The sequence below is a fragment of the Coregonus clupeaformis genome, chromosome 17, assembly GCF_020615455.1.
Source record: "Coregonus clupeaformis isolate EN_2021a chromosome 17, ASM2061545v1, whole genome shotgun sequence".
Classification (NCBI taxonomy): Eukaryota; Metazoa; Chordata; class Actinopteri; order Salmoniformes; family Salmonidae; genus Coregonus; species Coregonus clupeaformis.
In genome coordinates, this window is record NC_059208.1 from 70,201,483 (window position 1) to 70,215,100 (window position 13,618).

Genomic DNA, 13,618 nt, shown 5'->3' on the forward strand with positions numbered 1-13,618 from the left:
GCGAACAGGGCCCTGGGGAGGCCCTCCATGCCCAGGCCGGACAGGGCTGGCCCCACAGCGAACCACATGTGAGAGGGTCCAGCCTGACCCGCAGCCCAGGCTGCTTTAAACACCAGCTCGGCCTCCTCCTGGGAACAGTAGAGCAGACGTACCTGGTGGAGTGGAATACAGGGGAGGAGGAGAGGGGAGATACACGGGTACATAGTGAGATAAGGGGTAAGGGGAGACGGGGAGAAAGAGTGGGAGGGGGGCAGTACAGCAGTCTACCTGGAGGAGTGGGGGAGGGGAGGAGGAGGAAAGGGGGAGTCAGACATATATACGGTAGTGATATAAAGGTCAAGGGAGACAGAGAGGGGGAAGGTGAAGGGAAAAATAGAGAGAGAGAGAGAGAGAGAGAGAGAGAGAGAGAGAGAGAGAGAGAGAGAGAGAGAGAGAGAGAGAGAGAGAGAGAGAGAGAGAGAGAGAGAGGGAGTAACAATACTTTCCTATAGGGGAAAGACAAAGCTATACTAACTAGTGAGGTGAGGGTTATAGGATAGGAGTAAGGAGGAGGGAGAGAAGACAGGAGGAGTAAGGAGGAGGGAGAAAAGACAGGAAGAGTAAGGAGGAGGGAGAGAAGACACCTGGAGTAAGGAGGAGGGAGAGAAGGCAGGAGGAGTAAGGAGGAGGGAGAGAAGACACCAGGAGTAAGGAGGAGGGAGAGAAGGCAGGAGGATAAAGGAGGAGGGAGAGAAGAGAGGAGGAGTACGGAGGAGGGAGAGAAGGCAGGAGGAGTAAGGAGGAGGGAGAGAAGGCAGGAGGAGTAAGGAGGAGGGAGAGAAGGCAGGAGGAGTAAGGAGGAGGGAGAGAAGGCAGGAGGATAAAGGAGGAGGGAGAGAAGAAAGGAGGAGTACGGAGGAGGGAGAGAAGGCAGGAGGAGTAAGGAGGAGGGAGAGAAGGCAGGAGGAAAAGGAGGAGGGAGAGAAGGCAGGAGGAATAAGGAGGAGGGAGAGAAGACAGGTGTATGGAGGAGGGAGAGAAGTCAGGAGGAGTAAGGAGGAGGGAGAGATGGCAGGAGGAGTAAGGAGGTGGGAGAGAAGACAGGAAGAGAACGGAGGAGGGAGAGAGAAGTAAGAGCTGATGTTACTGCTGTGTTTATGACAGACATACTAATGACAGACGAAATGAAGGAGGGAGAGACAATATGACAGTGGGGGGTTGAGATAGAGAGAATGGAGGGGGTCTAAAGAGCAAACACACCTGAGGGAAAATGGGAGAGGTTAAACGCTGACATATGTTATTAAAAGCAGCAGAGTCTGGGGAGATAGGGAAGGAGGGGTAAGAGAGGGAGAGGGAGAGAGAGAGAGAGAGAGAGAGAGAGGGGGGAGGGAGGGAGGGAGGGACAGAAAGAGAAAGAATGGAGTGCAGTGTTGAGAAGGGGAGAAAACGGGGGGAGAGCGGGAAGTGATGGGGGATGGGGGAATAGGGAAGTGATGGGGGATGGGGGGAGAGGGAAGTGATGGGGATGGGGGAGAGGGAAGTGATGGGGGATGGGGAGAGGGAAGTGATGGGGGATGGGGGAGAGAGGGAAGTGATGGGGGATGGAGGGGAGAGGGAAGTGATGGGGGATGGGGGGAGAGGGAAGTGATGGGGGATGGGGATGGGGAGAGAGGGAAGTGATGGGGATGGGGGAGAGGGAAGTGATGGGGGATGGGGGCGAGAGAGGGAAGTGATGCGGGTTGGGGGATGGGGGGAGAGAAGGAAGTGATGGGGGATGGGGGGGCAGAGAAAAAAGAGAGGCAGACATATTTTGGTAAAATCAGGGCCTGGGGAGATAAGAGATATAGTAACAGCAGGGGTGTAGGGAGAGAGAGAGAGAGAAGGAGAGAAAGCAAGAGAGATAGGGAGGGATGGATGGAGAGAGGGAGGAAGAGAGTGCAGTAGATCAGTCCAACAATGCCACAATTGCTGAGGAAGGGAGAAACAGGGTGAAGAAGGTTTTAAGGGGGTGAGATAGGGGAAACAGGGTTAAGTGAAATGCTGACAGATACAGGAAGAGAAAGGGGAGAGAGGGACTAACAGAATGGGAGAAGGGGGAGGGGGAGAAATGTATAGGGTAGAAAAGATAAGGACAGAGGAAGGAAAAATTGTTATAAAGTGAGGCAGGGAGAGAGGGAGTGGAGGAGACAGAGTGAAAGCACATTTTGAGAATTGTGCCTTCATTGAATTTTGAACTGTAATGGCTTGGCAAAACAATCCAGCCCGGATGCCAATAAACCTCCAGTGAATTGGAGAGGAGGGAGAGAGCGAGAGAGAGAGCGAGAGAGCTAGAGAGCGAGAGAGCGAGAGAGAGAGAGAGAGAGAGAGAGAGAGAGAGAGAGAGAGAGAGAGAGAGAGAGAGAGAGAGATAGAGAGAGAGAGAGAGAAACTGATATAAAGACAAATAAGCAGAGGCAGAAGCTCAAAGAGAGGGGGAGAGAAAGAGAGAGCTATTTAAGTGGAAATGGACCCTGTGCACCTGCGTTAGCCCCACACACATTGAGAGAGAAAAGCAGGAAAAAAGCCGGAAAAAAGTGGGATATTGAGAGAGAAAAGCAGATAGAGTCTTTAATGCAAACACACACTGTCACTGAGCAGACAGACACAAGCACTGATTATCACTGGGAGAGAGAGAAAGAGACGGGGAAAGAGAGAGAGAAAATGAGAGAGAGTGGGTGAAGACAGAGGGGAAAGGAGAGGAGGGGAGAGAGAGAAGCAGAGAAAGAGGGAGGGTTAGGGTTAATGCACTGCGCATAGGCAGCCCGCTGCGGGCACTATGTTATATTAACAGTGACACCAGCCGAGAGAAGCCTAAGGAATCCAATACACACACACACACAGGGAGACAGAGCTGCAGTGGCCATGCTGAGACATTAGCGATGACATTGAGACCCATCTGAACCAGCCCAACAGAGAGCAGTGTACGTCTACAGGCAAAGGGACATGCTGCGGAGAGGGGAGAATGAAGGAGGGAGGGAGGGATGGAGGGATGAAAGGAGTAGAAGGAGTGAGGGAGAGATGGAAGGAGAGGACACAAAACGAGCCCAACACAAGCCACAGGACAGAGGTTCTGTCTCTGGGCAAGGATGTGCAGGGAGGGAAGGACGGAGGGAGAGAGGGAATAAGAAAGAGAGGGAGAGGGTTAAAGAGTGAGCTATCATATTACAGAAAGAAAGGAATTGACAGGGAGGGAGAAAGAGGGGAGATATGAGGAATAGGGAGGAGGTAGCAAGTCAGGGATCCATGGAGAAGGAGAAGGATGGAGGCATTCAGCTTGAGAGAGAGATTTTTTAAGTGAAAGGAAAGTAGAAGGAAGGCGCGAGCAAGGGAGAGCGAAAGAAAGGGCACAGGCTAGTCATGAAGGGTGGGAGTGATCAGAAGAACAGAGGGATAGAGGAGATAGAGGAGAGAGAGCCACAGGGACAGAGGGAGAGAGTAAGAAGGAGGAGGAACCCAGCCAGCCCGGCCAGCCAGCCACACGGAGACTCACGGCCACTCAGTAACACTTCCTCCCCCTTTTCTCCCCCTCCCCTCCCCCCTCCCTCCCCCCTGTCTCACCTGTGCCTCGTTCTCCTTGAGCAGCCTGAGCGTGCGCGCCCCTCCCGGGTCGTCCGTCACGTTCAGCATGACCACGCTCTTCTTCTCCCAGCCGATGAACGAGCCGTCCGTCAGGCCGTCCACCACCGACAGGAAGTCCTGGTAGCCGTGGTGACGGGTGGACACCACTGAGAAGGTGGTCCAGTCGTACTCCTCTAGTATTTTGAAGATGACCTCCAGCTGGAGGGTGGTGGATGAGCTGAACTGGAGGAAGATGGAGCCTGACTCCTGCAGTAGGGGGAGCACACCTTAAAGTTCTATAGACACAGGCAGGCACACAGGACTGAACACAAGACAGAACGCTGCCAAACAGGAAGCACAACATCAGCTTTCCTCTAGGAGGTCAGGGTCGCGTTCAGTAGAGCACCTTCTCCACTTCAAAACAGTTCAACACATTGTTGTTGTTTGTTCTCACTGAACGGGACCCCTGTAATTCCTCAGTTTCACAACGTTTTCTCCCGTTTCAGACCTTCTGAACACAACCAAGCATTGAGGATGAAGGGGTTTTCTGGGGTTCTGATTTGGTTAGGATTATGGTTAGGATTTGGGTAGGGTAAACTGATCCTACAGTGTAGATATCTGCCTATGGGTAAACTCTGCCCAGAGCCAGAATGCAGCACAAAGGTGTTTAGAATAAGCCTCACTGGTAAATGAATCCCAATTAATATGTGAACAATAGCAAATTTGTTAACATGCCATATTGTAGCAAGCCCTAATCCATTAACTACTTTTGAATAATTAAAAAGATTAATCAATCCAGATATAGCAGGGGATTATGTCTTTAAGGTAAGGATTTGGAGACAGTAAGCTGATCCTAGATCTATGCCTACGGGCAACTTCTGTCCGGAGTTTAGAGAGCAGTTAAAGAGAGCCGCTCCTCTCTACAAAGAACTACAACTCCCATGACTACCCTGTGTGTGTTCAGGGTGTGGAGGCATACTGGGGTTGAAGTTTTCATGGGACGGCTGCAGTGGCAGTGTGACTGCAGGCTAAAACACAGATGATGATTGTTGAGTGAATTCTCCAATGACTGCTGGAACTAGTCTTTTCCACAGATTTGGATTATATTTAGATAGGAATGTGTGTGTGGGGCGGGGGGGTGGGTCTTCAAAGGAAGATCATCAAAGAGGTTTGAACGCATTCCTCAAGAGTAAATGGTTAAAACAGTTATTTGTAAACACAAATGTATTGGTGTTGATTTTTCTAGCTACGTGGCAGCAAAAGCATGTCTGAAACATCTTAATTTACACACATATACTGTAATTAATGTAAACACACCCACTCTCTCTTCCTCCCTCTCTCTCTCTCTCTCTCTCTCAATTCAATTCAAAGGGCTTTATTGGCATGGGAAACATATATTTACATTGCCAAATCAAGTGAAATAGATAATAAACAAAAGTGAAATAAACAATCAAAAACTAACAGTAAACATTACACTCACAAAAGTTTCAAAGGAATAGAGACATTTCAAATGTCATATTACCAAATAAAATAAATGTGTATTTGTCACATGCACCGAATACAACAGGTGTAGTAGACCTTACCGTGAAATGCTTACTTACAAGCCCTTAACCAACAACAAAGTTGAAATAATAGAGTTAAGAAAATATTTACTAAATAAACTCAAGCAAAAAATAGTAACACTATATAAATGTACCGAGTCAATGTGTGGGGGTACAGGTTAGTCGAGGTAGTTTGTACATGTAGATTGGGGTAAAGTGACTATGCATAGATAATAAACAGCTAGTAGCAGCGGTCTTATAGCTTGGGGATAGAAGCTGTTAAGGAGCCTTTTGGACCTAGACTTGGCGCTCCAGTACCGCTTGCCGTGCGGTAGCAGAAAGAACAGTCTATGAGTCGTGCTTGGCCACGCAGTCGTGGGTGAACAGGGAGTACAGGAGGGCACTAATCACGCACCCCTGAAGGGCCCCGGTGTTGAGGATCAGCGTGGCAGATGTGTTGTTGCCTGCACTTACCACCTGGGCGGCGGCCGGTCAGGAAATCCAGGATCCAGCTGCAGAGGGAGGTGTTTAGTCCCAGGGTCCTTAGCTTAGTGATGAGCTTTGTGAGCACTATGGTGTTGAACGCTGAGCTGTAGTCAATGAACAGCATTCTCACATAGGTGTTCCTTTTGTCCAGGTGGGAGAGGGCAGTGTGGAGTGCGATTGAGATTGCGTCATCTGTGGATCTGTTGGGGCGGTATGCGAATTGGAGTGGGTCTAAGATTTCCGGGATGATGGTGTTGATGTGAGCCATGACCAGCCTTTCAAAGCACTTCATGGCTACCGACGTGAGTGCTACGGGGCGGTAGTCATTTAGGCAGGTTACCTTCGCATTCTTGGGCACAGGGATTATGGTGGTCTGCTTGAAACATGTGGGTATTACAGACTCGGTCAGGGAGAGGCATTTAGCTTGCCTGGTAGGGTCAGGTCACTGGGCAGCTCGCGGCTGGGTTTCCCTTTGCAGTCCGTAATAGTTTGCTAGCCCTGCCACATCAGTCACGTACGTTAAGGAACGGGACGGACCAAGGTGCAGCGTGAACGGCGAACATGTTTATTAACTAATAAACACACGAAACAGTAACCAAAACAACAAACTTAACCGTGACGGTCCAAAGGCTAACACACAAGCCTAAACATGAACATAACAAAATCCCACAACGCAGGCAGGAAAACTGACTGCCTAAGTATGATCCCCAATCAGAGACAACGAGCGACAGCTGCCTCTGATTGGGAACCACACCCGGCCAAACATAGAAATACAAAACCTAGAATATATTCACACCCTGACCAAACTAGCTAGAGTTCTATACGCCAGGGCGTGACAACATCCGACGAGCGTCAGAGCCGGTGTAGTAGGATTCAATCTTAGTCCTGTATTGACACTTTGCCTGTTTGTATCACGTTTCAGGAGAAGACCCAGATGCAGACAGTGTTGAAGTAACACAAGTTTATTACAAAAAAGGGTGCAGGCAAGCGACAGGTCAAGGGCAGGCAGAGGTCAGTAATCAAGATCAGAGTCCAAAAGGTACAGAACGGCAGGCAGTCTCAGGTTCAGGGCAGGCAGAGGTCAATAATCCAGAATGGTGTAACAAGGTACAGAACGGCAGGCAGGCTCAGGGTCAGGGCAGGCAGAATGGTCAAAACCGGGAAAACTAGAAAATGCTGGTAGGATTCACAAAACAAAACGAACTGGCAACAGACAAATAGAGAAAACAGGTATAAATACACTGGGGATAATGGGGAAGATGGGCGACACCTGGACGGGGGTGGTGACAATCACAAAAACAGGTGAAACAGATCAGGGTGTGACAGTTTGATGGTTTGTCTGAGGGCATAGCGGGATTTCTTATAAGCATCCGGATTAGTGACCCGCTCCTTGAAAGCGGCAGCTCTAGCCTTTAGCTCGGTGCGGATGTTGCCTGTAATCCATGGCTTCTGGTGATGTACATACAGTCACTGTGGGGACGACGTCGTCAATGCACTTATTGATGAAGCCGGTGACTGAGGTGGTATACTCCTCAATGCCATTGGTTGAATCACAGAACATATTCCAGTCTGTGCTAGCAAAACAGTCCTGTAGCGTAGCATCTGTGTCACCTGACCACTTCTGTATTGAGCGAGTCACTGGTACTTCCTGCTTTAGTTTTTGCTTGTAAGCAGGAATCAGGAGGATAGAATTTTTGCCAAAAGGAGGTCGAAGGAGAGCTTTGTATGCGTCTCTGTGTGTGGAGTAAAGTAGTCTAGAGTTTTTTTCCCTCTGGTTGCACATGTGACATGCTGGTAGAAATGAGGTAAAACGGATTTAAATTTGCCTGCATTAAAGTCCCCGGCCACTAGGAGTGCCGCTTCTGGATGAGCATTTTCTTGTTTGCTTATGGCCTTATACAGCTTGTTGAGTGCGGTCTTAGTGCCAGCATCGGTTTGTGGTGGTAAACAGACGGCTACGAATAATATAGATGAGAACTCTCTTGGTAGATAGTGTGGTCTACAGCTTATCATGAGGTACTCTACCTCAGACGAGCAATACCTCAAGACTTCTTTGATATTAGACATTGCGCACCAGCTGTTATTGACAAATAGACACACACCCCAGCCCCTCATCTTACCAGATGTAACTGCTCTGTCAGGCCGATGCACGGGAAACCCAGCCAGCTCTATATTATCTGTGTCGTCGTTCAGCCACGACTCGGGGAAACATAAGATATTACAGTTTTTAATGTCCCGTTGGTAGGATAGTCTCGACCGTAGATCATCGAGTTTGTTTTCCAGTGATTGCACGTTGGCCAATAGGACCGATGGTAATGGCGATTTACTCACTCGCCTACAAATCTTAACAAGGCACCCCAACCTTCTCCCTCTGTATCTCCACCTTTTCTTCACGCAAATGACGTGGAGTTGGGCCTGGTTTCCGGAGAGTATTGTTCTTCACAAATTTTGCTGCTTCAGTGTTTTTAGATATTTTTGTCAGATGTTACTATGGTATACTGAAGTATAATTACAAGCACTCCATAAGTGTCAAAGGCTTTTATTGACAATTACATTAAGTTTATGCAAAGAGTCAATATTTGCATTGTTGACCCTTCTTTTTCAAGATCTCTGCAATCCGCCCTGGCATGCTGTCAATTAACTTCTGGGCCACATCCTGACTGATGGCAGCCCATTCTTGCATAATCAATGCATGGAGTTTGTCAGAATTTGTGGGTTTTTGTTCGTCCACCCGCCTCTTGAGGATTGACCACAAGTTCTCAATGGGATTAAAGTCTGGGGAGTTTCCTGGCCATGGACCCAAAATGTCGATGTTTTCTTCCCAGAGCCACTTAGTTATCACTTTTGCCTTATCGCAAGGTGCTCCATCATGCTGGAAAAGGCATTGTTCGTCACCAAACTGTTCTTGGATGGTTGGGAGAAGTTACTCTCGGAGGATGTGTTGGTACCATTCTTTATTCATGGCTGTGTTCTTAGGCAAAATTGTGAGTGAGCCCACTCCCTTGGCTGAGAAGCAACCCCACACATGAATGGTCTCAGGATGCTTTACTGTTGGCATGACACAGGACTGATGGTAGCGCTCACCTTATCTTCTCCGGACAAGGTGTTTTCCGGATGCCCCAAACAATCGGAAAGGGGATTCAGAGAAAACGACTTTACCCCAGTCCTCAGCAGTCCAATCCCTGTACCTTTTGCAGAATATCAGTCTGTCCCTGATGTTTTTCCTGGAGAGAAGTGGCTTCTTTGCTGCCCTTCTTGACACCAGGCCATCCTCCAAAAGTATTTGCCTCACTGTGCGAGCAGATGCACTCACACCTGCCTGCTGCCATTCCTGAGCAAGCTCTGCACTGGTGGTGCCCCGATCCCGCAGCTGAATCAACTTTAGGAGATGGTCATGGTGCTTGCTATACTTTCTTGGGCACCCTGAAGCCTTCTTCACAACAATTGAACCTCTCTCCTTGAAGTTCTTGATGATCCGATAAATGGTTGATTTAGGTGCAATCTTACTAGCAGCAATATCCTTGCCTGTGAAGCCCTTTTTGTGCAAAGCAATGATGACGGCACGTGTTTCCTTGCAGGTAACCATGGTTAACAGAGGAAGAACAATGATTTAAAGCTTCCAGTCTGTTATTCTAACTAAATCAGCATGACAGAGTGATCTCCAGCCTTGTTCTCGTCAACACTCTCACCTGTGTTAACGAGAGAATCACTGACATGATGTCAGCTGGTCCTTTTGTGGCAGGGCTGAAATGCAGTGGAAATGTTTTTGGGGGATTAAGTTCATTTTCATGGCAAAGAGGGACTTTGCAATTAATTGCAATTCATAACATTAAGGAGTATATGCAAATTGCCATCATAAAAACTGAGGTAGCAGACTTTGTGAAAATTAATATTTGTGTAATTCTCAAAACTTTTGACCACGACTGTATATCCTTCGTGTCGGACTCATTAAAGAAAAAATCTTTGTCCAGTTTCGATCAGAAGAGACGGTAGCAGCAACTTTATGTACAAAATAAGTTACAAACAATGCGAAAAAACTAACAAAATAGCACAGTTCGTTTGGAGCCCGTAAAACGGCAGCCATCACCTCCGGTGCCATTATTATCTGGCTATATACAGTGTTGTAGCGATGTGCAAATAGTTAAAGTACAAAAGGGAAAATAAATCAACATAAATATGGGTTGTATGTTCTCTCTCTCCCTCTCCCACACACATACATATACACACACACACAGAGTTGCGACACATCAGAGGGACAGCTGTAGCAGCAGCCCAGTTCGGTGCCATTTACAGATCAAACACAGCAGTGTCTCAGGATGTCTGACTCAGCTTCTTATAGCACACTGTCCCTGACACCAACCCTATACCTCAACCCAACCCAACCCCTATACACCAACACCAACCCTATACCTCAACCCATCCCAACCCTTATACCCCAACACCAACCCTATACCTTAACCTAACCCAACCCTTATACCCCAACACAATCCCTATAGCCCAACCCAACCCCTATCTCTATAGGTATCTATACCCCAATACATTTTTTACATTTTTACATTTTAGTCATTTAGCAGACGCTCTTATCCAGAGCGACTTACAGTTAGTGAGTGCATACATTTTCATACTGGCCCCCCGTGGGAAACGAACCCACAACCCTGGCGTTGCAAGCTCTACCAACTGAGCTACCAACCCTATACCCCAACCTAACCCAAACCCTATACCCCAACACCAACCCTATACCTCCACCTAACTCAACCCCTATACTCCAACAACAACCCTATACCTCAACCCAACCCAACCCATATACCCCAACACCAACCCTATACCTTAACCTAACCTAGCCCAACCCTTATACCCCAACACAATCCCTATACCCCAACCCAACCCCTACCCAACCCCTATACCCCAATACCAACACTATACCCCAACACCAACCCAACCCCTATACCCCAACACCAACCCAACCCTATACCCCAACACCAACCCCAACCCAACCCCCTATACCCCAACACCAACCCAACCCAACCCTATACCCCATACCCCAACACCATCCAACCCAACCCCTATACCCCAACACCAATACCGATACCAACCCAACCCTATACCCCAACACCAACCCCAACCCAACCCCTATACCCCAACACCAACCCAACCCCTATACCCCAACACCAACCAACCCCTATACACCAACACCAACTCAACCCAACCCTATACCCCAACACCAACCCAATCCCTATACCCCAACACCAACCCCAACCCAACCCCTATACCCCAACCCCAACCCAACCCCTATACACCAACACCAACCCAACCCAACCCAACCCTATACCCCAACACCAACCCAACCCCTATACCCCAACCCAACCCCCATACCATACCTAATCGCTATCCCAGTCCAGGCCCCCTGTCTGCCCATCCAGCAGCTACCCATCATGATTCTGAGCATTCCCCATCCCCGTATCCATCCCAGGATTATGGTCAATTCTCAGTCACTTCAGGAGATAAATTGAAATACAGTTCTGGAATATTGTTCAAGTACTTCATGAATTTACTGAATTGAAATTGATTATTTGACCTCCCCATCCATCCAGTTAAAAACAGTCTAAATGAGACAGAGAGAGAGAGGGATGGTGGGGAGAAAGAGATGGAGGGGAGAGAGAGATGGAGGGGAGAGAGAGATAGAGGGGAGAGAGAGAGAGAGAGAGAGAGAGAGAGAGAGAGAGAGAGAGAGAGAGAGAGAGAGAGAGAGAGAGAGAGAGAGAGAGAGAGAGAGAGAGAGAGAGAGAGATGGGGGATACGGGTGTAAGGTATGTGAAGCCTGCTGAGTGAGACCAGGTGGCAAGATCATCCACTTAATCCTACCAGAGTTTTCTCTCTCTAACCCTGACTCTCTCTCTCTCCCTCTAACCCTGAATCTCTCTCTCTCTAACCCTGAATCTCTCTCTCTCTCATCCTGAATTTATCTCTCTAACCCTGAATCTCTCTCTCTAAGCCTGAATCTCTCTTTCTAACCCTGAATCTCTCGTTCTCTCTAACCCTGAATCTCTCTCTCTCTAACCCTGAATCTCTTTCTATAACCCTGCATCTCTCTCTCTCTCTCTAACCTTGAATCTCTCTCTCTCACTCTGAATCTCTCTCTCGCTCTCTCTAACCCTGGATCTCTCTCTCTTTCTCTAACCCTGAATCTCCTTATTTCTCTCTCTAACCCTGAATCTCTCTCTCTCTCTAACCCTGAATCTTTCTCTCTCTCTAACCCTGAATCTTTCTCTCTCTCTAACCCTGAATCTTTCTCTCTCTCTAACCCTGAATCTCTCTCTCCTTAACCCTGAATCTCTCTCTCTCCATCTTTCCACCCCTGAGGGTAAACTCTCTCTCTCTCTCTCTCTCTCTCTCTCTCTCTCTCTCTCTCTCTCTCTCTCTCTCTCTCTCTCTCTCTCTCTCTCTCTCTCTCTCTCTCTCTCTCTCTCTCTCTCTCTCTCTCTCTCTCTCTCTCTCTCTCTCTCTCTCTCTCTCTCTCTCTCTCTCTCTCTCTCTCTCTCTCTCTCTCTCTCTCTCTCTCTATCACTCTCTCAGTACCATCATCTCTCTCCCCCCTTTTCTCTCAAACTTCACTCTCTCCCTCCCTTTTCTCTCTACCCCCCATGGTTTCTCTCACTACCTACCCTTGACTCCCTCTCTTTCTGTACCACCCACTTCTTACTGTCTACAAAGCTCTGATTGGGCTGAAACAGTGAATGATTGACCTCAATCCTCAAACTTTCACGCAGGCACGCACACACACACAAACACACATACAAACACACACACAAACACACATTATCTTCTTACCTCCATACCTGTGGCATCCTCCCCACCATTGCTCACCATCCTACAGGCATGATGGGTCTCTCTCTCTTTCTCTCTCACATACACACACCTCATCCCCTCCCCCCACCTCTGTACCTGTTGCATCCTCCCCAGCCCTGCCCCTCCTCCTACAGCCACTATGGGCAGTCCAGTCTGGGCAGAGACAAACTCTAACATGGGGGCCAGGGGTCCCCAGGCAGTGGGTGGTGGCCTCTCCTCCTCATAGACCAGGCCCTGTAGGGGCCTCGCTGCCAGCAGGTCACACAGCTGGGACAGCAGAGTCTTAGGACTACTGTCATTCACCTGGAGAGGAAGTCATGACAGGGATAGGTTAGCTTGCATTACATACAGTGTAATGGAGTACAACATGATCTGAGGAATACAGACATTCACCTACAGAGGACACATGATCACAAGGTAACAACAATATATACACTACCAGTCAAAACTATGAAATAACACATATGGAATCATGTAGTAACCAAAAAAGTGTTAAACAAATCAAAATATATTTTATATTTGAGATTCTTCTAATAGCCACCCTTTGCCTTGATGACAGCTTTGCACACTCTTGGCAAACTACATGATTCCATATGTGTTATTTCACAGTTCTGATGTCTTCACTATAATTCTACAATGTAGAAAATAGTAAAAATAAAGAAAAACCCTTGAATGAGTAGGTGTGTCCAAACTTTTGACTGGTACTGTATATAGACTTTCATTGAGAAAGCAGATAAACAACCGTAAGGGACAGTAGAGTATACTGTCTTACCTCTACTATCAATGAGAGAGAGAGAAATCAAAGAGAGTGATAGAACAGAAAACAGAGACAGACATGTGTACAGATGGACTACTGGCATTCATCTGGACAGGGAGCCATGATGAGTAAGGTTATGTTACAATGTGTGGAGAACACATTGGCGGTGTCGATTATACCCATACTAGCATACTACATACTTAAACTGCATATTATTTACTCATTGTCGCATACTATTTAGCATGTACCGTTTAGTAAAAAGTATGCAGTATGCCACGGCTGCAACTCAGTAGTGGCTCCTGATTGGCTGAGTAGGCGGGGCGGGGCAGAGTGTGGGTGGATTTTTCCAAATTCAACAGACATGCATCGCATTAACCAGCCATATAATAGCTATTTTCCAATTTGATTAATT

General features: G+C 47.9%; 1 protein-coding gene across 1 annotated transcript in view; it reads right to left on the bottom strand.

The window, feature by feature from the left end:
- The window catches only part of LOC121543836 (glutamate receptor ionotropic, NMDA 2D-like), a 92,456-nt gene that overhangs the window by 50,317 nt on the left and 28,521 nt on the right, over window positions 1-13,618 (bottom strand). Inside the window, exons 3-5 of the mRNA XM_041853979.2 lie at window positions 12,546-12,752; window positions 3,577-3,843; window positions 1-152 (exon numbers count right to left, since the gene is read on the bottom strand). The exon at window positions 1-152 is cut by the window's left edge and continues 177 nt beyond it. Coding sequence (XP_041709913.2) covers window positions 1-152; window positions 3,577-3,843; window positions 12,546-12,752 — 626 coding nt within the window. The remainder of the gene's footprint in view (window positions 153-3,576; window positions 3,844-12,545; window positions 12,753-13,618) is intronic.